General features: G+C 48.6%; 2 protein-coding genes across 3 annotated transcripts; both read left to right on the top strand.

Moving 5' to 3' along the window:
• Positions 1-8,576: 8,576 nt before the first annotated feature.
• On the top strand, positions 8,577-13,482 carry LOC112864601 (CMRF35-like molecule 6). The gene is made up of 5 exons (XM_086686451.1): positions 8,577-9,013; positions 9,534-9,869; positions 11,391-11,522; positions 11,934-11,953; positions 12,462-13,482. The coding sequence occupies exons 1-5, from the start codon at positions 8,953-8,955 to the stop codon at positions 12,747-12,749; spliced, it is 837 nt and encodes a 278-aa protein (XP_086542577.1). The 5' UTR covers positions 8,577-8,952; the 3' UTR covers positions 12,750-13,482.
• A 2,794-nt stretch (positions 13,483-16,276) lies between these two features.
• On the top strand, positions 16,277-26,011 carry LOC112864547 (CMRF35-like molecule 7). 2 transcript variants are annotated; one of them, XR_015244285.1, is made up of 4 exons: positions 16,277-16,462; positions 23,263-23,592; positions 24,609-24,883; positions 25,696-25,755. XR_015244285.1 is itself a non-coding variant. In XM_025927569.2 (4 exons), the coding sequence occupies exons 1-4, from the start codon at positions 16,426-16,428 to the stop codon at positions 25,799-25,801; spliced, it is 561 nt and encodes a 186-aa protein (XP_025783354.1). In that variant the 5' UTR covers positions 16,278-16,425; the 3' UTR covers positions 25,802-26,011. The 2 variants fall into 2 exon arrangements, 1 of the variants encoding a protein (XP_025783354.1); XM_025927569.2 differs by having other exon boundaries at positions 16,278-16,462; positions 24,796-24,883; positions 25,696-26,011.
• Positions 26,012-27,811: the final 1,800 nt, after the last annotated feature.

Raw genomic sequence — 27,811 nt, 5'->3', positions numbered from 1 at the left:
TTTTTTACATGTTTATTTGTTCTTGAAGGAGAGAGAGAGACAGGGCATGAGTGGGGGAGGAGCAGAGAGAGAGGGAGACATAGAATCTGAAGCAGGCTCCAGGCTTTGAGCTGTCAGCACAGAGTCCGACGCAGGGCTCAAACTCATGGACTGCAAGATCATGACCTGAGTTAAAGTCAGATGCCCAACCGACTGAGCAACCCAGGCACCCCAAACGTCCAACTCTTGATTTTGGCTCATGTTATGATCTCACAGTTCATGAGATCAAGCCCCATGTTGGGCTCTGTGCTGACAGCTAGAGCAGTGCTATGAGGGAAATTTATAGCCTCTAATTCCTATACTAAAAAAAAAAGGAAAAGTCTTAAATCAATCATGTAAACCCTTACCTCAAGAGTTTAGCCACTCTGGAAAACAGTATGGAGGTTCCTCAAAAAACTAAAAATAGAACTACCCAACTACCCAGCAATTGCACTACTAAGTATTTATCCAAGGGATACAGTGTGCTATTTCAAAGGGACACATGCACCCCCATATTTACAGCAGCACTATCAACAATAGCCAAAGTATGGGAAGAGTCCAAATGTCCATCAATGGATGAATGGATAAAGAAGATGTGGTATATATATATACAATGGAGTGTTGCTTGGCAATCAAAAAGAATGAAATCTTGCCACTTGCAACTATGTGGATGGAACTGCAGGTGTTATGCTAAGTGAAATTAGTCAGCCAGAGAAAGACAAATATCATATGACTTCACTCATATGAGGACTTTAAGACACAGAACAGATGAACATAAGGGAAGGGAAACAAAAATAATATAATAACAGGGGTGCGGACAAAACATGAGACTCATAAATATGGAGAACAAACTGAGGGTTAAGGGAGGGGTTGTGGGAGGGGGGATGGGCTAAATGGGTAAGGGGCACTAAGGAATCCACTCCTGAAATCATTGATGCACTATATGCTAACCAATTTGGATGTAAATTATAAAAAATAAAATGAAATAAAATAAAATAAAAAAGAAACCAGAAACAAAGAGCAAAATAAACCTAAAGCAAGCAGGAGGAAAATAATAAAGATAAGATCAGGCATCAGTGAAATTGAGAACAGAAAAACAGGGGCCCCTGGGTGGCTCAAGTGGTTAAGCATTTGACTCTTGGTTTCTGCTCAGGTCGTGATCTCACGGTTTGTGAGTTTGAGCCCGGCGTCGGGCTCTGTGCTGACAGCTCGGAGCCTGGAACTTGCTTTGGATTCTGTGTCTCCGTCTGTCTCTGCCCCTCCCCTGCTAGAGAGTGCACAAATGTGCTCTCTCTCTCAAAAAAAAATAAAATAAAACATTAAAAAATTTTTTTAGAAACAATGAACTTCTAGCAAGACTGACAAAGAACAAAAACACAATGTACAAATGATATCAGAGGTGTCACTAAGACCCTGAAGCCATTAAAGGATAATAAAGAAATGCTACAAACAACTTTATATCCACAAATTTAACAAACTTAAAGGAAATGGACCAGTTTCTTAAGAGCCACAAATTACCAAAACTGACCCAAAATGAAATAAACAACCTCAGTAAGTCCAATTACCATTAAAGAGATGAAATATGTAATTTAAAAACATCAAAAAAGAAACATCCAGGTCCATATTCACTAGAGAATTCTAGTAAGCATTTAAAGATGAATTAACACCATTTTTGCACAATCTCTCCCAGAAGAGAGAATAAGAGTGAGAACTTCCCAATTCATTTTAAAAGCTAGTACTATCCAGATAACAAACTTAACAAAAACAGTACAAAGAAAACTAAAGACCAGTATGTCTCATGAGCATGGACACAAAAATCCTCCACAAAATATTAGCAAATGGAATCCAGCAATGCATAAAAAGAATTATACACCATGATGGAGTGAGATTTATTCGAGGTGTGCAAGGCTGGCTCAATATTTAGAAATCACTCATTGTAATTCACCATATCAAACTAAAGAAGAAAAATCATAAGATCATATCAATTGACACTGAAAAAGCATATGACAAACTCCAATACCCACCCATGATAAAAAAAAAAAAAACCTCATAAAAATAAGAATAGAGGGAATTTCCTCAACCTGATGAATATCATCTAAAAGAAAGGCTAACATCATACTTAGTGATGACAAACTAAATGCTCTCCCTCTAAGATCATGAGCAAGACAGAGATGTCCTCTCTCACCATTGTTACTCATCCTAACATCACTGTTACTCATCCAGAAATTCTGGCCTTTGCAATAGGCTAGAAAAAGAAATAAAGCCATAGAGAATGGAAAAGAAGAAATAAAGCTGTCCCTATTTGCCGATGACATAGCTGTCTATGTAGAAAATCTCAAGTGATCTACAAAATCTCATAGAACCAATAGGTGAGTTCATCAGGTCATGGGATCCAAGATGAACACACAAAAATCAACCACATTTCTATATACCAACAATGAACATATATGAACCAGAATTTAAAATTCAATTCCATTTACAATAACTCCAAAGGAAATGAAATGCTTAGGTATAAACTTAACAAAATATGTAGCAGATCCTTACACCAAAAATTACAAAATGCTGATGACAGAAATCAAAGAAAATTTAAACAGATGCCAATCCCTCCCAAATCTGAGTTCTAACCTATTTTGCTGAAAACCAAATTTTTTTTCCCAAGGGGATGGATATTTTCCCTGAGGCCCAGCTCTCTGTCTGAAGGGATCTGGAAGGATCATAACATGGCCTGATACCCAAATACAGAAGGCATTTCTATTTCCCAACCTCATGGATGAGAACGAAGGAAACAGCCAGAGCACACTTGTTGCAGTTTTTCAAGCCACCACAAGATGGTGATAGTGGCCATTTGCAGAGCTTCTCTGGAGACCCTGTTCAAGGACTTAAAAATAGTTCTACTCTGGGGTGCCTGGGTGGCTCAGTCAGTTGAACATCCTCCTTCGGCTCAGGTTATGATCTCGCAGTCTGTGAGTTCGAGCCCTGTGTCAGGCTCTGGGCTGACAGCTCGGAGCCTGGAGCCTGCTTTGGATTCTCTCTTTCTCTCTCTCTCTCTCTCCCTTCCCCGCTCATGCTCTGTGTTTCTCTCTCTCTCTCTCTCTCTCTCTCTCTCTGTCAAAAATAAATAAACACTAAAAAACTAATAATAATGATAATTCTACTCTAACAGGATTGCTTCTCAGTGGCTGAGTCCCTCCTGGGTGATTCAAATACCCTGATCCTGGCCACCCCTGGGTGTTAGAAACAAACCCATTGTATCCTCATGGTCTTTCCTTTTCAGGCTGAGTCTTACATCATCAGCTATGCGTGTGGGGTCACTTTGTCTCCTTTGGGACCAACCAGAGGTGGACCCAGACATTCACAGGTCCAAAGCTCAAGATCCAACCAGGGGTCTGGAGCCCAAAGGGCAGTTCAGACTAGAATAAGTCGGGGCCCTAATACCCTGTGCCTGGAGGACGGAATAGAACCAGGCAGAAAGACAAGACACTTCTGACTCTACCCAGGGCTTCAGCTTTATTGAGAAGCAGCGTCCGCAGGGCTCTTCTGGATTTCTTACCCTTGGAAGAGATAGAAGGACCCAGTGCCCCCTACTGAACATGGCCAGCTGGCTTAGAACTTGGTGTGGTGACAGCTGGCAATGCTTCCTCTCACCCTCCATGAACAAGGGAAGCAGCTTTTTTCAAAGATACAATGGGTGCCAGCAAGGTCTGAGGAAAGGCATCTGAGGAGGTGAGAAACAAGGAGACAGAGGTGCTGGGACCAAGAGAGATGGGCAGACATGGGCTGGAGGCTGGGGTGGGAGGGTCTACCTTGCAGCGTGGGGAGAGATGTCTGTACTTTGACTCTGGCCTGGCATCCCAGGAACAGTCTCAAAAATGGTCTTTAACATTATCTCTATGTTGAATTGTTTACACAATCGCAGGGCTGCATTGAATTGTCTCTCCTATGTACTTATACATGTGTTTTATTTCTGCCAAAGCACACATACATTAACACTGTAACTCAGGAATCATTTTTATAGCCCAATTAATTATACCTTATGACCATTTGTGTATTAAAAAGTTGATTCATGAACTTCACACATTTAAAATATGCCATAAATTTTTTTTTGGTCCCCCGAGTACTCACACTCTCCCTTCAGTCCCAGAGTGGTCAGCACCTCTGCGAGCCCCAGTGCCCACAGCCCAGGGGCCCCTGCTGGCATCCTGAAGACAAGCTTGTGCCATCGGAGCCACCACACTCGGGGCACCCGGTCCAGGCAGATAGTGGGACTCGGCATCCTACAGGCTGGCATTGGGAGCCAAGCCAAGCTGCCACCTCTTCCAACTCTAAAATACACTGTAATTTTGGGGGCGCCTTGGTGGCTCAGTTGGGTAAGCATCTGACTTCAGCTCAAGTCATGATTTCATGGTATGTGGGTTCAGGCCCCACATTCAGGCTCTGTGCTGACAGCTCAGAGCCTGGAACCTTCTTCAGATTCTGTGTCTCCCTCTCTCTGCCCTCCCTTGCTCACACTCTGTCTCTCTCTCTCTCTCTCTCTCTCAAAAATAAATAAACATTAAAAATTTTTTTAATTAAAAAAAAAATATATATACCATAATTTTTGTAACCCTATTTTGGAATCTCTTTTCTTAAGATGCTGAGAGCTTCACAAAATAAAAGTGGCCCAGGCTTCTCTGGACCTCAGGGGGACCATGAAGCCAAAGAGGAATAAAAAAGATACTTCTGATTCTAGTCCAAGGAAAGGCATAACATTTGCCTTTAACTTGATCTTTGCTTCATTATTTTTTGCTTGCAAAAGAGAGACCCAATTCACTGTGTGGATGGTTCCCATGCTATTTCATGCTCAGCCTGCTGACCTCCTAGGCTTTTACTCTGCATTTCTCTATAGCAGCCTTTAAAACACCAATGTTCCATCAACTCTGGAAGATGTAGTGGGAGGTGACAGGAGGTGGTGAGTTTTTGGATCCTCCCGTGTTGAGTCCTCACATGGATCTTCCCTCATGTGCAGGCTTGAGGGTTGGAGAAGTAAATCGCCACTGGGTCAAAAACACTTGTGTTAGTCAGGGAAACAGAGAAACAGAACAAATAGGAAAATTATGAAGAGTTCATTATAAGGAATTGGCCCCCATGGTTATGGTAGATGAGGAGTACCCAAGAAAGCAATGGTATAATTCATTCCAAGTTCAAAGGTCTGAGAGCCAGGAATGCAGAGGGCAGGAAAAAATGGATGCCCTAGCTGAAGCCATCAGGCAGCAAGGGGCAAATTCCTCCTTCCTCTGCTGGTCATTGAATTCTACTCAGATCCTCAACAGATTGGGTGAGGCCCACCCACCCAGGGGAGAGCAACTTACCTCACTGAGTCTGCAGATTCAAATGCTAATTTCATCCAGAAACATCCTCACAGACACATCCAGACATAATGCTCCATCTGAACAGCCAGTTAAGTTGACACATAAAATTAACCGTCACAGCACATACTCAAACCTAAAGTCAAGTTTCTGCTGTTTTTGCCCTGCCCACCCGGTGGACCTTCCAACTTTTCAGGGCAATCAGGAGCTGACAGAAGCTGAAGTGTTTTCAGAAAAAGAAGAAGCACTTGGGAAGTGAGAGAGGAAGAGAGATGGTTGTGGGTGGAGAAGTTTCAGGAAACAGTGAGTCCCTGTCAATTTTCTCAATTTGGGTTACAATGGCCACTGGCTGCCTGACAAATCCTCTCATTCTGCTTCCTGGGTCTGAAGATTGTGCCTCTCCCCCTTGCTGTCTCTTGGCCACCCTCTCCCCACCAGAGTTATGATACGAGGGAAAGACGCTTGAGCAGTGGAGCCAGAGGAATATGGGTTTGGATCCTGACATCAACCCTTATAACATGCTTCTGGTCAGTTTATTGATTCTCTGAGCTGTTGGCAAGGTAGCTAGAAGGGGGAGAGATTATGTAAACTCTTTGTTATATGAAGAAAGACCAATAAATGACAACTGCCCCCCCCCCCCGCAAAAAAAAATCAAGCTAAGTTTCAGAGCTATAATTTCAAGGTTTGGTTTTTTGTGGGGTTTTTTTGTTTTTTTTAATTTTTAATTTTTTTTAAGAGAGAGAGAGCAGAGGAGGGGCAGAGAGAGAGAGGGAGACAGGGAACCCGAAGCAGGCTTTGCACTATCAGCACAAAGCCCAACACAGAGCTCAAACCCATGAACCGTGGGACTATGACCTGAGCCATTCGGATGCTCAACCAACTGAGCCACCCAGGCAGAAGCAATAGTATAGGACTTTCAAGGATCAATCATAAATGTTTTGGGCCTTGCTCCTTCTGGGATCACTCACTGTGGGAGAAGCTAGTTTCCATATCATGAAAACACTCATGCAGTTCTCTTGCACAAGGAGCTGAGGTCTCCTGCCAACAGCTATGTGAGTGCGCCATCTTGGAAGCAGATCCTCTAGGCCAGTCCAGCCTTCAGATGAGTATAGCCTTGGCCAACATCTTGACCACAACTTCATGAAAGAGATGCCCTGAACCCAAACCACCCAGATAAGCCACTCTCCGATTTGCCACTCTGTCAGATTTGTGAAGTGTGAGGTAATAATTGTTTGATATTTTTATCTGCTAAGTTTTGGGGGAATTTATTATGCAGCAATAGATATCTAAGCTAGTTGGACTTGCCTGGGGTCAGTGTCTGCAGCCAATTCAGTTCTCGTTTACTTACTCAATCACTCATTCACTCATATAGCAAATATTTATCATAAGCCGACCATTTGTCACATACTACAGTTGGGCACCGGGTTATTCCGTGGTGAAAACAACAGATCCCAAATGCTGCTATGATATAAGCTATGATATATCCTAGTGGGGTGGGGGAGTGGAAAGAAACCACCAAAATAAAACATAATAACAAGGTTTGGTGAATTATGGAGGAAATAGAGACCAGTGATATAGACAACAGGGTGACCCCTAGGAAGGGTGATCAGGGAAGGCTTTCTGAAGGGGTGACATCCAAGGTGAAATCTAAAGGGTAAGAAGGAACAAGCAATGAGAAGAGGTGGGCAAAGGATCCAAGGAAAGGAACAAGCAAGTGATAAAGCCCTGGGGCAGGACGGGCACTGTGGCTGGAGCACAGGGCACACTGGGGCAAGGGGGCAAGATGGAATTGCAGAACCCAGCAGTGGCTGAGTCCTCTTGGGCTATGTAGACCAACCAAGAAGAGTAGATTTCATCTGAAGGGCATGGGACAAAGAGTGTACTAGCTACTATTGACTTTTGTTGAAGTACTCTCTTGCTGATGAGTGGGAAAGAGGAAGGTCAAGGCACTGGGGGGACAAGGAAGAACAGGGATGTCACCATCGCACTGGGAAGAGAGAGTACAGTTGTAATGTCAGGGGGAAGAGGGGAAATAGGAATATGGAAAGTGCTAGAATAAACATTAAGTGGAGTGACAGAGAAAGGAATCCCTGGTGTCGTGGTCTGGTTGCAATAACACTGGAAATATTGTTGTCTTTGATCAGGATAAGATAGTGTAGGAGAGGACCAGATCTGGGGAGAGAGTGTTTAGGGGGAAGTTGATAGATTTTGTTGTGTAGACCTGGTTGTGCATGACAATGCTGAGAAGCTGGCATAACCCAGGCAAGATGTTGGGCCCTGAACCTTGACCTGCTTCACTACCATTTCCAAGGTAAACTCATCCCAAATCCATCACGTCATGAGAATGAGCCACTCTGAGTTAAGATAGATTTGCCTCCTCACCTCCAGGCAAGGACCTTCCCCCATCCTGCACCTTGAAGAGACCCCCAGTCACCACTGTGAACCCAAAAGAGACAGCAGCAACTTGTGTTTGGCGGACCACCATCTTGTTACACAACCACCCCTCTGTGCCACTGGCTGGAGAGGACAGGCCCAGCCTCAGCTTCACGTGCCCCCATTTTCTCATCAGTACCTCCAATCCCTGCATCCTCTTGTCCATTCTCAGTACTCTCCCCTGCAAGTCACAGCAGAGTGGACTTTCCAAAGAAGAAAGTAAAAAGTGAGGTCCTCATGTTGGTGACAGCTGCTCCATGTCTATGTCTGGAGAACAGAGAAACACAGCCTGAGGGATTTGTACCCTGGTTGGGAACCCAGAGTCAAAACGAGACCTTTTTTTAAAATTTTTATTTATTTTTGAGAGATAGTGTGTGAGCAGAGGAGGAACAGAGAGAGAGGGAGACACAGAATCTGAAGCAGGCTCCAGGCTCTGAGCTGTCAGCACAGAGCCCGAAGCAGGGCTTGAACTCTTGAACCGCAAGATTCAAGATTATGACCTGAGCCAAAGTCAGATGCTCAACCAACTGAGCCACCCAGGCACCCCAAAATGAGACCTTTGAAGGAATGTGAGGTCACAGTGCCAACCTGTGTGGCTAGAGGAGAGCAGGGGTCCCATGGGGGACTGTGGGAGTGCTTGGAGCTGCAGGTTGGGGGGGGTCCTAACACCACTGTGGTCACCACTGATGGGTGCTCTGGCCTTTACCCCAGAGATGGTGCCTCCTGAGCACAAGGAAGTGATGTGTCACAAGGGTGTGGGTGGCCCACTGAGGAGGAAATGCTCTGATGTGTCTCCCTAGTGTGGGGGTGAATGTGGATAGTGAGAGGAGCAGCTGTGGGCTGTGGAGAGGGATGGCAATCCCATGCCAGCCCTGGACTCGGATCGGGACCTGTCCACAGATTGAGAAGCACGCAGGGCACCAGGTCCTGGGCTCTGCACCAGCCCATGCTCTTCTGTCCCCAAGCTTCCTCCACCCTGACCAGTTCAAGTGACCATGGAAGAAGACTGTGGGGACCAAAGACAGACTGAACAAGGAACCAAAGAGGCCTAGGAAAGCAGAAGTGGGACGTGGAGACCAGACCTTCTGTGAGGAGGCTTGAAAGTGTTCCCCCTCAGGAGCCTGACATTGCTGTGGGTGACGTCTGTGCCATAGAAATGACCCTGGGGAATGGGAGGGCATGGCTGCCTACAGCTCTACTGCTTCTACAGGTCCCAGGTGAGTGGGGCTGAGCCTGGGCAGGGAAGTCGGCCCTTGGTGGGAGGGAGGGCAGGGGGAGGTGGGGAGAGAGGGACCCAAGGGGAAGGAAGGAGGATGTGGGAGGGAGGAGGGAGAACAGAGAAAATTCCAGGAGCGGCCAGCTACTGCCTCCACAGTGACCAGGAGGATTCAATGCATGAAGCAGGTGAATCTTGTCCACTGTCCTGGACTGAGCAGCACCGATGAGAGGGAATCTGTGTCCACCATTAACATCATTGTCACAGTCAGAAGTGATGTCTTGGAGCATCATGTGCACATGCGGGCACACACACACACACACACACACACACACAGTGAACAGCCTCTCCTTGTCCACTCTGTGACATCCTCTCCCTTGGGTCTCAGGAAAGGACTGTCTCCTGCCAAGGCCTCCTCCAGATCCTGAGGGCCCTTGAGGGACCCAAGAGGCACCTTGACCCCAAAGCCCACTGACCCAGGCCCATCTGATGAGGGGCCCACACTTGGCTGTGTTTTCCAGGCTGTTCCTCTATAAGTGGCCCCACTTCCGTGACGGGCACTGTGGGGGGATCCCTGAGCGTGCAATGTTCATATGAAGAGCAATTAAGAGAAGGTTCCAAATACTGGTGCAAAAGGCCATGTTTTTGGAAAACTGTGGAGACCAAAGGGTCAAACAGAGAAGTGCGGAATGGCCACGTGTCCATCAGGGACCATCCTGCAAGCCTCACCTTCACAGTGACCTTGGAGAACCTCACAGTGGATGATGCAGGAATATATCGGTGTGGGATCGATACATCATGGTTAGGAGGATACTTGCAAGACCCCGCCGTCCACATTGTGGTGTCTGTGACCCCAGGTGAGCTGTACACACCCCTCCCCCAGCACCAGTACTAGGGCCCCTGAGACTGGGGCCGGTCACCCCGAACCTTCAGGAAAGTGGTAACATGTAGGCTAGAAGAACAGGGAGAGGATGGAGCTGGTGACGCGGGACACCGGGGAGGTGTATGTATGTGCTCTTGTGGGCGTGTCCACATGTGTGTGTCTAGATGTATGTGCATTCATGTGTGCATGTGTTGTGTTGTCTGCACACTCACACAAGCACACCCCTGGCTGTCGTAGGTGCCTCTGTATGCCACACCCTGACACACTGTCAAGCCTAAAGCTCTCCCGGGAAGGGGGATGGGAGAGGTCCCGAGTCTGAGGTCAGCTGCCTTCCTGCCCTGACAAGAGTCCTGTCTACTCTAAAGGGACCCTAGTCTCCTCCTGGAATCTCTCTATCCTCCCAATGGGAGACATGACCCCTCAGATATTGCTTCTTCACCCTTATAGGCTGCCCATGACCCTGGGGCCCTAGAGAACATCACTATGTCATGGATGGTTCCTGGGGCCCCAGCCTTACAGCTGTGATTTTCAAGGTCTGCAGCAACCTCAAGACAGCCCAAGAATGAGCTCCAGACCCTGATCTGGAGCTTCTGTGACCATTTGGGAACCACCCCACCCTCCAACTTGACCCTCCCCCTCTTCTTCTGGCACCTCGTCCCCACACGAGGGAACCCAGAGAAACCCCTGAAATGGCTCCCCTCAGACAAAGGAGAAGGAGGAGAAAATGCGTTCTCAGGTCTTATGGTCCCAAATATACCGAATAAGTCTTCTTTAATAGAACCCTGTTTTTGTTTCCAAAGAACCAAATGAAGGTCATCCCTCCAAGTCTGTGGATTTTTATCTCGTGTTCTTATTCTGCTGTTGTCCCTGGTTCCTCTGTGGGAACTCTGAGGTCATTCTTGTGGGTCTTAGTTTGTCTCTCATACATGAGGCATTTCCCTCCCATGCCCTCTGTTGGTTTCTACTCAACAGTGAGGAGCTGAGTGTCCACAGGCGTCCCTGGGGACCTGAGGGAAAGACCTTCTTCTCATTGGCTTTAAGACAGGCCACTTTCTATGGGGTCCACTGGGTGTGTGTCTGTCTCCCTAGATCGTTCTTTCTGGTCATTCCCTCCCCCAGAGAGGACTGTGCAAGGGCCGCCAAGGTTCGTAGGCCCGGCTGACAGTTCTGGGGGCCGAGTGCACTGAGGGCCAGGGTTTCCGTCACTCATCGCAGACTCTGCTGAATGTGCTCTTTCGTGATCCTCACCCCAGACATCAGCCCTGCCTGAGGATCCTGGCTCCCCCAAGCTCTGGATCAATCTCTACAGAGTAAACCTCACCCCATCCTCTGCCGGGGTGCACATGGTGTGGCTGTGGCTGAGCCTGAAGCCATGTGTTCTGTCCATGCACTGGAATCTCTGAGTGACCAGGACTCTGTGAGTCAGAACCACACAGTTGACTGAGTGGGAGACCCAGGGGGAGGGCGGCAGGCCTGATGTGTTCTTCCCTCTCAGGCTCCACTGAAGCCCCCAGCATCATGAGGTCCACCAGCCCCCCAGGACTTCACAAGACCCTGTCAGCACCCACGGGGAGCACTGCAATCCAACAAGAGACCCCCAGTCCCAGCCGACAACCCCGGGTAAGAGGCTTTCAGGGGGAGACTTATGACACCTGACTGATTTCTAGACCACATGGGGAGCTGAGGAATGAGGGTGCGTCTCTCTCAGCCCAGCACCCTCATTATTTACCAAGTCCACACCTAACTGTGAGGGTCCCACCTAGTGCCAGACACTCTTCTGTGGATACAGCCCTGAGCCACTGAGACACATCCTGCTCTGACAAAAGTGGGGGGTGAGATTCACACAAGGACTAAGTCAACATGCTCATCATGATAAGTGCGTATTCATGATGAGTGCTTGGAAAAAGTCCGTCAGAGGGGTCGGGGAGGGCACATGTGGGAGGGGGACGTGCGCGCTATTTAATACACAACCACCAGGGAGAGGACATTTCACTGGGGACCTGCAGGATTTAGGGAGTCGCCACTCAGGTGTCTGCAGAAATGGGGCTCCAGGGAGAGGTAAGAGCAAGCATCAAGAGTTTTACAAAAGACACCTTCAGGTCTTGGCCCAGGCCAGGTGCTCTGGGGGCCGGTGGCCCTGCCCTGTGCCCCCTCCTTCCCCGCCCCCCAAGCCCTGGCCAGAGTGGCATCCTGTTGAACACCATGCCTCTGAGGGAGGCAAGAGCTGAGCCATGTCATCTGTCCCTTCTATCATCAGCCACTGAACCAGGTGCCACACAGTTGCCAGATGCTCATTGCGAATAAAGCTAACATTTCCGAGCCCTCGTGGGAGATACTGTTTACGGGAGAGCAGACACCAGACAAATAACCCTGATACTGATTTCTAGTCCACAGACAGGGTAACCCCCAATGCAGAAGGTTGAGGTAGAACCCTCTTCCTGGCCCAGGCCCCACGTCACTCCCTGGGGTCTCCCTCACATCACTCCAGGGGCCGGGCCCTTTTTCGTGTCCCCTGTCCTGTCTCAAGGCCACCTGTTAGCCTGAGGGGTACGGGAGCAGTCTCTAGTGTGGGGCCGCCATGCCCATGGACCCGCCTGGGACTCATCTCCGCATGGGTTGTTGGGGCCTCAGGACATGGGCACAGGGACAGAAGGAAAGCAGAGGGTACCAGGGACTCTCCCTGAGGATGTGGCTCACTGTCTGTCACTGTGTCCCCCAGAGGTCCCTGCTCAGCAGCATCTACTTCTTGCTCCTGGTCTTCCTGGAGGTGCCCCTGCTTCTAAGCATGCTCAGTGTGGTCCTCTGGGTGACCAGACCTCAGAGGGGCTCTGGGGGACGGGCAGAGTCAGCCTGATTATGAAGACCAGTAACACCTATTGCCCATTGATGATCTGTCTGGGAACACAGCGCCTCTCATGGATGGGAACGGCCTTCTGACCAATACATCCAACTGTTGTCCACATTTCTATCAGAATACTCTGTATGGGAATGCAAGCTGGTGCAGCCACTCTGGAAAACAGTATGGAGGTTCCTCAAAAAACTAAAAATAGAACTACCCTACGACCCAGCAATTGCACTATTAGGCATTTATCCACGGGATACAAGTGTGCTGTTTCGAAGAGCACATGCACCCCCATGTTTATAGCAGCACTATCAACAATAGCCAAAGTATGGAAAGAGCCCAAATGTCCATCAATGGATGAATGGATAAAGATGTGGTATATATATACAATGGAGTATTACTCGGCAATCAGAAAAAATGAAATCTTGCCTTTGCAACTATGTGGATGGGACTAGAGGGTATTATGCTAAGCAAAATTAGTCAGAGAAAGACAAAAATCATATGACTTCACTCTTATGAAGACTTTAAGAGACAAAACAGATGGACATAAGGGAAGGGAAACAAAAATAATATAAAAACAGGGAGGGGGACAAAACAAGAGACTCATAAATATGGAGAACAAACTGAAGGTTATGGATTGTGGGGGAGGGGAGGGGCTAAATGGGTAAAGGGCACTAAGGAATCTACTCCTGAAATCATTGTTGCACTATATGCCAACTAATTTGGATGTAAATTTAAAAAATTAAATTAAATTAAACTAAAAAAAAAAGAATACTCTGTAAACTTTTTTTCTTGCAATGTATCATAGACACAAAAGAATGTATCCAATAAGTGCATACTCTTTTTAAAATATTTTTTAATGTTTATTTATTTTTTAGAGAGACAGAATGTGAGGGAGGGAGGGAGGGTCAGAGAGAGAGGGAGACACAGAATCTGAAGGAGGCTCCAGACTTTGAGCTATGAGCACAGAGCCTGATGCAGGCCTTGGACCCACAAACCGTGAGATCATGACATGTGTCGAAACGAGGAGTCAGGCGCTTAACCAACTGAACCACCCAGGTGCCTCTCCAACATATTAACAACAACAACAACAAAAAAGCCAAATCACATTATAGAAGTTGTTATTTTTATTGTTGTTATTGAGTTGCATGAACTCTTTATATATTTGGTATACTAACCCTTTATCTGATATATGACTTGCAAATATTTTCTCCCATTCTTTTGGCTATCTTTTCATTTTATTGATTGTTTCTTTTGCTGTGCACAAGACTCTAATATGAGGGGCGCCTGGGTGGCTCAGTTGGTTAAGCATCTAACTCATCACGAGCATGCACACTTATCTTGATGAGTGTGTTGACCTAGTCCTTATGTGAATCCCCCCACTTTTGTCAGAGCAGGATTGTGTTTCAGTGGCTCAGGGCTGTATCCACAGAAGAGTGCCTGGCACTTGGTGGGACCTTCACAGTTAGGTGTGGACTTGGTAAATAACGAAGGCGCTGGACCGAGAGAGACACACCCCCATTCCTTAGCGCCATCACCCCCCCACCCCCACCCTGGTGGTCTAGAAATCAGCCAGGTGTCATAAGTCTCTTGGTTTCAGCTCAGGTCCTGATCTCACAGTTGAAGAGTTCAAACCCCAAGTCAGGCTCTGTGCTAACAGTGTGGATCTTGCTTGGGATTCTGTTTCTCTCTCTCTCTCTGCTCCTCCCCCACTCACACGTGCTCTCTCTCAAAATAAATAAACAAACATTTAAAAAACAAGCAAGTTTTTAATATGCAGCCCAGTCCTACTTATTATTAATTTTTGCTTTTGTTGCTTGTGTTTTTGGTGTCATTTTGATGTCATTTCCAAAACTCTGTGCCAAGACCAACGTCAAGATGCTTTTTTCCCTGTTTCTGCCTAAGAGTTTTACAGTTTCAGGTGTTACATTTAAGTCTGAATCCATTTGGAGTCAACATTTGTGAGGGGTCCAAGTCCGTTGTTCTGCATGTGGTTCTCCAGTTTTTCCATCACCATTTCTTGAGCAGACTCTTCTTCCCCCCTTGGCCACTCTTGGCTCCCTTGTCAAAGGTTAGTTGACTTTACATGTGGGGAGTTTTGTGGGCTTTCAATTCCGATCTAGAGGTTTTTATGCTGGTACCATACAGTTTTGATTACTGTAGATTGGTAATATGCTGTGTGTCACTACAGGACTGAGCCTTCTTCTTCTCTCAGCCCTTCCGAATGTGCCCCAGACCCCAGGACTTCCAGGAAGACCTCCTCTCTCCACAGCTAGCTCTGGACACCTGGGAAGAAATACCTTCATCTGTTCCCCAAAGTTGTTCCTCAAGGGGCACCTGGGTGGCTCAGTCAGTAAGCATCCAACCTTGGCTCATGTCATGATCTCACGGTCTGTGAGTTCAAGCCCCATGTTGGGCTCTGGGCCAACAGCTCAGAGCCTGGAGCCTGCTTCAGATTCTGTGTCCCCCTCTCCTGCTCACGCTGTGTCTCTGTCTCAGAAATAAAATGAACATAAAAAATATTTTTTTTAAGTTTAAAAATTTAAAAAAAGGGAGGGGATGCCTCAGTGGCTCAGTTTGTTGAGTGTCTGACTTCAGCTCAGATGACGATCTCACGTTTGTGGGTTCAAGCCCCATGTCGGGCTCTGTGCTGACAGCTCAGAACCTGGAGCCTGCTTTGGATTCTGTGTCTTCCTCTCTCTCTGCCCCTCCCTTTCTTGTGCTCTGTCTCGCAAAAAATACAACAAACGTTTAAAAAAATTAAAAAAAAAAAACAAAGCTGTTCTTTAAGAGTTTTAGCTACTGGGTTATAAATCAGGATCCCAATTAAATTAGGTCAGGTTAAGGCTAGAATTTGCTTTATTACTAATTAGAGAACCCAGTTCACCAGCCTTCCCTCAGCCTCCTGCCCTAGGCTTATTATGTCTGACTGCCTATCTAGCATCTAAAGCTTCACCCGGGGCACTAATAATAATGTAGAATGCTAGCCCCATCCCAGGATTGTGTCCTCAAAACTCTGCATGCCTTTTCTCACTTAATTCCTATAACAACTCTTACGAGCCCAGTTTACAGATACAAAAACTGAGGCTCAGGAAGGTTCAATAGGTTGCCCGTAACCACACAGCTTGTAAGCGGTGCTTGGGGTTAAAGCCCAGGTCTGTCTGATCCTACAGCCTGCACTTTTATGCCCTTGGTTGTAACGCCTGAGCAAATGCATATCTAAGTGCACCAAGGTTGCTCACCTGACACCTGAGTGGGAAGGAGGCTCTGCTCCCCGCTGCTGGGACCCACTGCTGTGGTAGAGAAATGTTTCTGGAGCTGACATGCAGGCTATTGTACACCTTGGGCCCTAAGCTCAATAGGTCCGGTGCATCCTGCTGAGACCCTTCTGCAGAAACACATCATCCTGCCCCTCCTCACTCTGCACAGCCCTGTCTCCTCTTTCCTATGTAGTGGGGACTTCCGTGCCCTGTGATCTGGCCCTTCTAAGAAATTGCACCCAGTTTGCTGAATAATTAAAAGCAGGAAATACTCTATAAAGGGAAGTGAATAGGTAAGAAACTCAAAGGCGGTCCAGTCAAACAAAGTGCAAGCTGGGGCTCCGGCAGAGCTCTGAGAGTCCAGCTGGGATCCGAGTGTGAGCTCCGGTTGTGGGTCCAGAGGGACAAGGAGCCCGAGAGGCAGGACCATGCCGCTGCCGCTAGTTCTTCTTCTCAGCCTCCCAGGTGAGCGCGGCTGGGGCCCTGGGGACTTCGTACTATTAGGGCAGGGCAGGGGATGGATAGCGACCCCAGGCTGAAGGGAAAGTGTCATATCTGGAGAAATGAGAAGTGGCTCTTTTTCATTTATTCAGCAAAAGCATACTGGGGTCTTACTCTGTGTCAGGCATACACCAGGCCCTGAGGAAGTGAAGGGAAAAGGGAAACAGGGCTGGCCATTAAAAAGAGGACCCCATGGGATGCCTGGGTGGCTCAGTTGGTTAAGCGTCCGACTTTGGCTCAGGTCATGATCTCATGGTTCATGAGTTCGAGCCCCGCGTCGGGCTCTGTGCTGACAGCTCAGAGCCTGGAGCTGCTTCTGGTTCTGTGTCTCCCTCTCTTTCTGCCCCTCCCCTGCTCATGCTCTGTCTCTCTCCCTCTCAAAAATAAATAAACATTAAAAAAAAATTAAAAAGAGGACCATACAGACAGCATCCATTTGATGAACCTTGAAGAAAGGGATCAGCCCTTCAAGCAGAGAAGGGAGAAGAGCATTCCAGGGAGAGGGGAGGTGCTTGGCCAAGACATGGAGGCTTGAGAAAGGATGGGGCATTCGTGGGCTGAGGGCCCACAGTGGGCAGGGGGCCCATAGTGGGCAGGGGGCCATGGGGTGACTGGTTGGTCGTGAGGTTGGAAACACACAAGACAAGATTATGAAGGCCCTTGGAGGCCAGGCCTAGGAATCAAGCCTTTCAAAGAGAAAATTGCTCAGGAACCCAGGTGGGAGATGCGAGATGGGTTGTGTATTTTTTCCTCCTTGGAAAGCCACTGCACACCGAAAAGACATTAGGGACAGTTCAGAGGTTTGCAGAACAGATGCTGCGTGTGTGGGTCACACAGTCTTCTCTCTGGGCCAGGAGACTGACCACCTGGCAAAACAGACTGGTCCACAGGGATCCCCCAAAAAGGGCATAGCTAGGGAGTGGGGAGACTGGAGTTCCAGTCCTGACAGGGGCATGTGACACGAGCAAGTCCCTCGTTGCTCTAAGACCTGGATTTCTGGTGTGGATGAAAGTCCCTGAAGCCCTTCCTAGCTGTAACATTGTGGGACCCTGTTATTCAGATCAGATATAAATAGATGAGGGCTGTGGTCATTCTCGAATTATTGCCAACATTGTTGATTTTATCAGTGATGAGGAAGCCCATGATAATGCCTGCAGATGGGTGGGGAGGGCAGCAGCTTCTCTGTGACTTTTACGCTCCTTAGGCGGGACTCCAAATGTCCCAGAATTCCCAAAGAACAGCAATTCAGAATGCCTGCATCTCCCCCAGGACTCTACCTGTGCATTTGAGTTCAGAGACCCCCATCTGCTCCTCTCTTAATCCCAACATCCAGCTCAGCAGGAGGCCAAGGGTAAGGGTGAGCTGCCTGGGCTCCCACACACAACACACACACACAGTAGAGTCAGATGCACACACCCCATTCACATCTGTGCTCTCACACACTCATACAGAGTTAGACACACACTCACGTGCACACACAGGCTCACATACAATAAGCCACACACACTGTCTTCTCCCCCAGACGAAGGCTGAGAGGCACAGTGGCTGCTCTGACTTGGGCAGGGCGGGTGCTGCAGAGACAAGACAGGGTGTCCCTCATCCTCCTCCAACTCTGCAAGTTAATGAGGGAAGGGGGTGAAGTAGTCAATGATGCAAGAAAAGCCACCCCACTAGCAAATGGCCATTAGACACTCTGGGGTTACTTCTGTGAAACAAAGAATGAATGTGGATGGGCTGAGGTCAGAATGACCCAACTTCCGATAGGACATTCTTGTCTGCTCAGTTTTGTGGTCCTGCAGCAACCTAGAGGAGAAGGCAGGGTGCTGGCACAGATGGGTGCTCAGTAAGCATCTGCACGTAGAAGCAGAGAACCACAGACCTGTAGCCCAGAAATTACTCTTTGGAGCCCGAGCTGGTGCAGTTGCAAGGGGACCCCAGCAGGGACACCTGCCCCATCATTGCAAGGCAAGGTGGGCTCAACCCCCTCTGCACATCCCACACCCACATGAGCCCCTCTGCTCTGAGCCCTGCCCTTGGCTGCCTTTGGCCCATTTTGTGTCATTTGTCACTTGCTATCAACCCAGATAGCAACTGTTTTCTCGATTTTGACACAAGACTACTCACCAAGGATTGTGCATATGGGGCAAACTTCCCTGAGGGATTGACATGAAGGGAGAGAATTTCCATCTCAGAGTCAGGGATAGGAAAAATGGAGATTCAAACAGCTTAGGGTTTGAAAACGCATCGGTCCCACTCCCGAGTCCTCCTCTGAGCTGACTGCTGTCCTTCCTTCACACCAACTCTTGACAAAACACAAAGACTTGATGAGTGGTTCTGCCCATCGGGGGCTGTGCTTATAAAAGCCTCCCACATATTTCTTTTTATTTTATTTTGTTTTTAAAAATTTTTTAATGTTTATTTACTTTTGAGAGACAGAGACAGAGCACAAGAGGGGGAGGGACAGAGAGAGGGAGACACAGAATCCAAAGCAGACTCCAGGCTCTGAGTCATCAGCACAGAGACCGACGCAGGGCTCGAACCCACAAATGGTGAGATCATGACCTGAGCGCAAGTCAGATGCTTAACTGACTGAGCCACCCAGGCGTGCTGCACATATTTCTTTTTAAAACAAGCCCAATCACGTTATGAATGCCTTACTGCCAGATTAAATTAACAAAGCTATGGTCAATGACACTTCGGTTTTGAAAGAGTGGCATCTCTCTTCCACTCTTCCATCTCTCTTCTTTGATTGTTGGCAAATACCATCTACACTGAGTCTTGGCTTTGGATCGTAGCTATATTGTCGATGTCTGACCGTTTCTGCTGACTCTTTTTTTTTAATATGTATTTACTTTTGAGAGAGAGAGAGAGAGAGAGGGAGGGAGGGCATGAGCAAGGGAGGAGCAGAGAGAGAGGGAGACACAGAATCTGAAGCAGGCTTCAGGCTCTGAGCTGTCAGCACAGAGCCCGATGCGGGGCTCAAACCCACTAACCATGAGATCATGACCAGACACTTAACCAACTGAGCCACCCAGGTGCCCTTTCTGCTGACTCTTGCATTTGATTTTAATTTACATCATTGGTGTCCCTTAGCAACCTTTTTCCTAATTGAGTTCTTCTGCTTATTACCATTTTTTCTCAGTTGTTTTGTTAGTGATGTTGTAAACATTTTCACGTAATAGAAATGTATGATTTAGAAAGTGACATTCTGGGGGCGCCTGGGTGGCTCAGTTGGTTAAGTGTCCGACTTCAGCTCAGGTCATGATCTCATGGTTTGTGGGTTCGAGCCCCGCATCAGGCTCTGTGCTGACAGAACCCAGAGCCTGGAGCCTGCTTCGGGTTCTGTGTCTCCCTCTCTCTGTGTCCCTCCCCTGCTCATATTCTGTCTCTCTCTCTCTCTCTCTCTCTCTCTCAAAAATAAATAAACTTAAAAAAAGGGAAGTGAAATTCTGCCCTCCACCCCAATTTCAGCACTGACCACTGATAAAAGTTTACAACAACTGTCCTGTTTTTTTTTCCTACGCATGCCAGAATCGAATGATTCTGTCCAAAGATCTTGATGTCCAGGTTCTTTGTAAAAACAATCATAAACTTGGGACACTTGGGTGGCTCAGTCAGTTGAGCATCCAACTTCAGCTCAGGTCATGATCTCACCATTCGTGGGTTCAAGCCCCACATTACGCTCTGTACTGACAGCTCAGAGTCTGGAGCCTGCTTCGGATTCTGTGTCTCCCTCTCTCTCTCTCTCTGCCCCTCCCCTGCTCACACTCTGTCTCTGTCTCTGTCTCTCCCATCTACATAGATATAGATGTAGATGTACATTGAGTCTGTCTGTGTCCCTCTCTCTCAAAATCTCTGCTCCTCAGTGTCCTAGTGAGGGAGACAGTGAGAGAGGCTGGTAATGGTAACAAAATACCAGTGCAGCACCCAGGTTCCTATAAAGGCATGGGAGCCACGGGACGAAGCAGTTCTGGTTGGGAAAGGGAACAAGGTGACCAGTAGGCAGGCTGGGCTTGGAGAAGGGTTTCCAGATGGAAGGAAGGATGTGAGCAGTGACATGGCCCCTGAGAGGGGGTCAGAGAAGAGACAATTGGGGGCATCAGGCTATAAGGTCCAGTGGAGGCAGGGAGGGGTAGGAAACAGTGGTGGACAGAGAACTTGGATCTACATGGAAGAAAGAAAAAAATTGAATGCCCAACTAAAGAGCTTTAAATCATCCTGAGACAGTGGCAAGTGGTTGCAGAAGAGATCATGAGATCTGCTCATGACAAGTGCTGCTGAGGACGGGATGGGGACAGTTTTAGCACATGACTCCAGCAGTGATATGCAGAAGGCACTGGAGAAGGGGGTGCAGTGGAGAAATCTTGCTGGATGCCACAGCCATGATCTAGGCACCAGATGAGCTCCTGACCTAGTGACAGTCTCTCACTGGTGAGGCAACCTCCGAAAGATGGTCTGCGGTTTGACATGTACCCGAGTGTTACAACAACCTGCAGAATGGAAAGTAGCACAGCCATTTTGCAAACCAAGAAGCAATACCCAGGGAAGTTAAGTAGCTTGCCCAAGATTTCTCAAGTAGCGTGCAGTAGACGTGTCTTTCTGTGTCCACATTCACTCTCTTTCTGCCGTGTCATGCTGTCATCACGAATGGAGGGGAGGAAAGAAGAGAATCTTTTTGAGAAACATTTTTGAGGCAGAGTTGACTAACTTGTTTACCAACCAGTTGTAGAGGGAAAAGGGAAGGACAGGACTAATGAAGATGCCAAGATCTCCTTCAAGTGCGTTAGTGGCACAATTGGTTTTTTTTTTAATTTTTTAATGTTTATTTTTGAAAGGGAGAGAGAAGCAAAGTATGAGTGGGGTGGGGGGGCAGAGAGAGAGGGAGACACAGAATCTGAAGCAGGTTCCTGGCTCTGAGCTGTCAGCACAGAACCCAGTGTGGGGCTGGAACTCACGAACCATGAGATCATGACCCAAACCAAAGTCGGACACTTAACCAACTGAGCCACCAAGGCTCCCTGAAACACAGTTGGTTGGAAAAGCATAGATAGAGCTCATTCTACTGATGGAATACTACTTTTATTTCCAAAGGCTGCTGTAACAAATTACCACAAACTTAGTGGCTTGAAATGACAACATTTACTATCTTGCAGTTCTGAAAGTCAGAAGTCCAAAATAGTCTGACTGGCTGAAATCAAGTTGTAGGCAAAGCTGGATTCCCTCCAGAGGCCCTGGAGAAGAATCCTCTTTCTCACCTTGTTCAGCTTTGAGAGGCTGCCTACATTCTTTGGCTTATGATCCTTTTGTCTTCCCTCAAAGCCGGCAATGTAGCATCTTCCAATCTCCCCCTGACTCTGACACCCTCGTTTTCATCTTATAAGGACCTTGGTGACGACCTCAGACCCAACTGAATAATGCAGGATAATCGCCCTACCTCAAGGCTGATAACTTAATCACATCTGCAAATTCCCTTTGGCCCTGTAAGGTGACATATTCACACATTCTTAGGATTAGGACATCAATGTCTTTGGTGGGGCATAATTCTGCCAACCACAAATGCAAACCTCAAGTGACCTAAAATAGCATCAGGGAGAAGGTTCGAGGTGTGAAGAGGTTCACCTTCCTGGTACCACAGACCTGACTCCCTCTGCCCCATGCAGACGCCCCCACCTCCCTGGCCTGGCCCTGAGGCTCTCCATCTAAGACAGTCAGGAGAGGCTTCCATTGTGTTCCTCTGCTTCTCTGTGATTGTTCACGTCCATGTGACCAAGGCACAAGTGATCATTGCCAAGGACAAAGAGTGTCTGTCCAGCCACATATGGTCAGCTTAGCTGGCTCAGTCCCCAGAGCAGAAGAATACCCTTTGCACTTGTGCTTGTCCTTAACCCGTCCCACTCCCAGTTGACCTATGCTAGCATGCTATGTGAGCCCTCCACTAGAAAAAAGAAATACTGAAGAAGACCAAGTTCCAGGTGGATTTAGTTCTGTAACTATTGATTTTGGGGTAGAGATGTATAGTGTGTATCTGGAAATGGTAGACTGGAGCTAAGGGGAGAATTTGGGCCACAAACATGGGATTTGGGGGACCATCAGCATATTGACAGTAACTGAAATCATAGAAATGGAGAATCCCTCCATGGGGGTGTAATAAAGTGGGACAACATGAGACCTGGAGAGGGGACCCTGGGCTACTACCGAGGTGTTCTCAGACTGGATCACACTGACTCACAACAACTGACTTGGGGCCTCTCTTTCGAGCTGTGTGGCCAGTGACATTGCCTCGATTGTCTGAAACCAGCCAGGGTGGGAATAGTTACACTACAGAAATTGGAAAAATGCTACAGACGGAGATTTTTCTCCCCCAGAGGCCTAGTTGTTAAGTATTTATTTACCAACACACCACTGTCTGCACCAAGATTTAAAGAGGGAAGAAGAGAAATCAGCAGAGGCCTCTGAGATGAGCAGTCAGAGAAGAAAGAGGTTAAATGAGGGCTGAGTTGAGAAGACCAGGAAAGACAGTGTCAGAGGTTTGGGAGTTTTGTTGCTGTGAACAGGGCCCATGAGATGAGGGACCCAAGAGGCTGGGACATTGTCACCAAGAGAGCTGACAGGTAAGCTGGATGGAGGAGGTGGATGTTCAGGGTGAGCCAGGGCGTGGCCCAGAAGGCGAGGACCCTGGATCAGTCCTTGGACACCAGCCTGGGGCCACTTGAGCCCATGGGGCTCAGGTAGCAGAAGATGTATCTTGGGATTCTGTCTTCTAGGTTGCCTCTCCATCCAAGGCCCAGAGTCCGTGAGGGGCTTAGAGGGCGGATCTGTGACTGTGCGGTGTGACTATAAACCAAGATGGGCGACCTATAGGAAGTGGTGGTGTCGTGGAGCATACTGGGAGTTGTGCAGGACCCTCGTTCAAACCACAGGATCACAGGTAGAAGTGAAGGGAGACCGTGTGTCCATTGGGGACAACCAGAGTCACCACTTCCTCACAGTGACCATGGAGAAAGTCAGGCAAGATGACACAGACACTTACTGGTGCGGGATCAGCAAGAGTGGACCTGACCTCGGGGCACCTATCAGAGTGACCATTGAGCCAGGTGAGAACTTTCTCATGTACACAGTGAGGCCCTCGTGCTCAGGACAGAAAGATTGAGGTTCCTCCTGCCCGAGGGCAGAAGGAAAATAGTTGGGTGCCTGAGAACAGCGTCTCCATCACCATCTGAGGTTCCCTGAGGCATCCAGCTGATGCAGGGCAGGGATGGCCAGCATTGGGGTGGGGGTGGGGACGTGGACCCCGCCTTCGATGCCCACAGCCCAGGCCTGCTTTCCTGTGGACCGGAAAGCCCTGGCAGTCCCACATTCTCCCATCAGAGTTCTGGCTTGACCTTGGACGCCCACAGACATTACTCTAGGAAGTGGTCACTCTCTGACAGTCACACTCCAGACCCGCCATTACACAGAGAGGAGAAGGGGAGACACCTGGGGAAGCCCAGAGGGCCCCAGCACTGAACCCCAGGAGCTTGGCCAATCCATAGTGGCTGTGGGACCCCAGTCACTCTCTTCTCTATTTTTTCCTGGCTGCATAAGAGGGAGCAGGGAGTTAGAGGGACCCAGAAAGGGGCTGGTGTAACAGTGGATGCTTTAAGGCAAAAGGAAGGCTTTGACCATTAAGCTAATGTCACGGGACCCCTCTGGCAGTCCTGGGGTCTCCTCAGGCCTGGGACTCAACTAAAAAAACAGGTCATGGTGACTCAGGAATCCATGACCAAGTAGGCCACCATAAATCGTCTTCATAGTGCCTCATGAAGATGTTTAACTTATCACAACCATTGCTCACGATTGAACCAGAATGTGCCCCCTGGTTCACCAGTCCTCCAAAGTCCTCCTCCTCCTCACCACCCAAATAACTGGGGCACCTCACTTCCGGAACCACCTGTCCTCGAGCCCAGCTCAGGCACCACTTGAGAGAAAAGACCAGGGACTTGCCCCCAGCCAAGAGTCCCACCTAAGACGGATAAGCGGAGAGAAGGTGGAAAGATTTATCTCTCTCCCCCCAAGCAAGTACAGTGCTTCTTCTTATTTCATTTTTATTTCTTCTTGTCACACTTTAAAGTGATGGAAAGCAACTATGCTGCAATTCTGAAGACTCAGCAGCAAGGGAGAAGCATGGGGACTGTATCCAGAGACGCAATGCCCAGTGCAGGGGCAGGGCACCTCCCGGGGAGGGCTAGCAGGGCACTAGCCGCGCACGAGTGCCCTGTCTGTGCCCATAACTTGTGACTGACTCTGCCCGTGTCTAGAGGGAACACTTTTGACCACCTTGGCGAGCATGCTATCCAGGAGAACCACCAATGGCCGTGCAGGGGTATCGTCTGTCTCCTACAGCAGGTGAGTGGCTGCCGTCCTTACCCACCCCTACTTGGGGCCTCTCCTACTCTGCTTCTGTGCCCTCACATGATGCCAGAGCCGCCACAGCCAAGGTCAAGGCCCAAAGTGCCCCCCTCCATTGCTCCTGCCCATCTCACTCCTCACCCCTGTCTCCCCATGCCAGCCCTCCCCAGGAAGCCACTCTGTAGAATCTTTTTCTCTATAAACATCATCTGCCCATTTAGTTGTCAACAAAAAAAGCCTGATGACCTAGTGCGTGCCACTACATAGCGAAGTCACAGAAGCAGGCACACAGCCTGTTGTGAGGGACCCTACTGTGCCAAGAGGCACTCTGGAAAAGGGGAGCCACAGAAGGGGCGATTAGAAAGGAACACGAGCCCCTGGGGCACCTGGGTGGCTCAGTCAGTTAAGCATCGGACTTTGGCTCAGATCATGATCTCGCGGTTTGTGTGCTGACAGCTCAGAGCTTGGAGCCTGCTTCACATTCTGTTTCCCTCTTCTCTCTGCCCTTCCCTGCTCTAGCTCTGTGTGTCTCTCTCTCAAAAAATAAATGTTAAAAAAAATTTTTAATAAAGAAAAAAGAAAGGAAGGTGGACCCAGAACAAAGAAAAACCAAAAAGTTGAAGTTACTTCTGAGATGCCCTTGTGGTTGGGCCATTAAGGTTCATGGCGGCCTTCAGAGTAGGGATGCGGGGCTTGGCCAGAGTAGGGTCACAGGCTTGGCCAGGCTGGCTAGTGCCCACTGTGTCAGGGAAGCAAGCGTGACAGCGCCTGGGGTGCCTGGGGCCTGACGGCTCTGTCCCCTCTTGCAGGAACCGCTACATCCTTCTGGTGTTCGTGAAGGTGCCCATCTTGCTCATACTGGTTGGTGTTGTCCTTTGGTTGAAGGGCCTCAGTAACGACAGTCTGTCTACATGAACTTGTCCTTGATCTTCTCACCAAAGACACAGCAGCTCAGAAAGACGGATGAACAGAACCTTCTGACCCCTGGACCCCATTTCCAGAGGAGACGTGGGCTGTGGAAGAAATGCCTCTGAGTCCTTAGGACACGGTGACTGAGGCTCGGGGTGCTAAGGTGAAGCCCGGGCACCCTCCTTGCTTGGCACAGCTCAGGGACAGAGCTCAGGGCCCTCCTGGGGAGTCAGGGGGTGCCAGAGAGCCAGCACCTGTTCCATTCCTGCAGGCAGCAAATGCCCCTGCCCCACGGGGCTCATGGTCAGAGCTGCTGGCCTGGAGCCCAAGCCCTGTCCTCCCTGACACCAGCTCAGCACACTTTATGTCCAGACTTCTGGTTTATAGGGTTGTTTCTTAAGTCAGGTTGGGTTCGGATGACTTGTGCCCATGAGAACCCTGACAGATGCCCGTGTGTGCGCACACACACACACACACACACAGATGGTGGGCTCCTGGTTCTGGGGCATCGCCCCTCTGCCCTGGGAGGACACCACTCTGACAGCCAAGCAGAAGAGGGACCAGGAGTCTCTCTGGGCCTAGCTCCAGTGCCGGCCTTCCTCCACCTCCACCCCCCGTCTTCCTCCTCTGTCCTGGCTCCCCAGGTCTCCCTGCCCCTCACCCCTCCAGGCCTGGGGCTTCCTGGGTGCTGCCTCTGTTCCTCAGGGCTGCTGGGCCTCAGAAACTACCTCAAGGTTGGGGAGGGCATTCAGGAAAACTGTCTGAGGGAAGTGATGTTGCCTCTCCTAAATGATGATGTATAAATAATCTTAATAATTAATTTGTTTAAATAATCTTAATGATTACAAATGTCTAAGATAGGGTGCCTGGCTGGCTCAGTCAGTGGAGTGTGCAACTCTTGATCTCAGGGTTGTGAGTTCAAGCCCCATGCTGGTTGTAGAGATTACTTAAAAATAAAATGGTGAAGGGGAGCCTGGGTAGCTCAGTTGGTTAAGCATCTGACTCTTGGTTTCAGTTCAGGTCATGATCTCACAGTTTGTGAGTCTGAGCCTCACGTCAGGCTCTGTGCTGACAGTGCGGAGCCTGGTTGGGATTCTCTCTCTCTCTCTCTCTCTCTGCTTTACCCATGCACTCTCTCTCTCAAAATAAATAAATAAACAAAAAAATATATCCACCATCAGCAAATTTCAAATATACAGCACAGTATTATTAACTATAGTCTTCATACTATACATTAGAGCCCAGAATTTATCTTAAAACTAAAAGTTTGTGCCCTCTGAGCAACATCTCACCATTTTCCCCATGCCCCAGCTCTTGGTTCTATGAGGAATATTTCTCTCTGAACACCTAGGGGACTTGTCCACCCTGCCCTTTGTCCTAATAAGTAGGTCCTGGTTCTCAGCCTCAGGAGGCCACGGGAAGATGCCTCACCAGTGGGTAAAGGAGAAGCAAATTCCTGTGCCCAGCCTGGAAGCTGGGAAAAACCCCCACCCACTGGGAAGCTATAGTGCCTTCCCTTTGCCCTTCAGCCAATGAAAAACCTTCTCCCATTTGATGCTTGGTTTGGAGCTCTGGTCAGTGGCTGGCCTGAAACTCCACTGTGCCCAGAGAAGACAGACTTTGAGTCAGACTAAGACCCATTGAGTCACTCTTTTGGGGACCAAGGTCCACAGTCCACCAGCTCCAAAGGTCCACCTTTGTGAAAACTTCCCTGGATCCAGCCTCCTCAAGGTGCAACCAGATTCAGGTGACAACCAGCTCTTGGGGGGCAAGGCCAGCTGGCCCAAAAGGGTACAAGGCTACTGACAGTTGCTGCCCTGATGCCAGGTTTTCCCATAGTGTCTTACTGTTGATATTCAACAACCTCTATGTCTTTGTGAAGTTTCTGTGGTTGGATTGCTACTCTCAGGACTTCATCCAAGAGAATGCATTGGAGTAGACGTCTGTCGTCTGTCCTGAACACCTCCCCCCCACCACACACACACACACACACACACACACACACACACACATTTC

The sequence above is a fragment of the Puma concolor genome, chromosome E1 (genome assembly GCF_028749965.1).
Source record: "Puma concolor isolate L17-30 chromosome E1, mPumCon1.1.hap2, whole genome shotgun sequence".
In the NCBI taxonomy this organism is placed as follows: domain Eukaryota; kingdom Metazoa; phylum Chordata; class Mammalia; order Carnivora; family Felidae; genus Puma; species Puma concolor.
Note: the sequence above shows the minus strand (reverse complement) of the source record. Positions and strands in the feature narration are given on the sequence as shown.

Bases quoted from the DNA above. Each gene is read 5' to 3' on its own strand.
- LOC112864601 (XM_086686451.1), top strand. From the start codon at position 8,953: ATGACCCTGGGGAATGGGAGGGCATGGCTGCCTACAGCTCTACTGCTT. The intron at 9,014-9,533 runs GTGAGTGGGGCT...TGTGTTTTCCAG, and splicing joins ACTGCTTCTACAGGTCCCAG to GCTGTTCCTCTATAAGTGGC. The intron at 9,870-11,390 runs GTGAGCTGTACA...CTTCCCTCTCAG, and splicing joins TGTGGTGTCTGTGACCCCAG to GCTCCACTGAAGCCCCCAGC.
- LOC112864547 (XM_025927569.2), top strand. From the start codon at position 16,426: ATGCCGCTGCCGCTAGTTCTTCTTCTCAGCCTCCCAG. The intron at 16,463-23,262 runs GTGAGCGCGGCT...TCTGTCTTCTAG, and splicing joins TCTTCTTCTCAGCCTCCCAG to GTTGCCTCTCCATCCAAGGC. The intron at 24,884-25,695 runs GTGAGTGGCTGC...CCCCTCTTGCAG, and splicing joins TCGTCTGTCTCCTACAGCAG to GAACCGCTACATCCTTCTGG.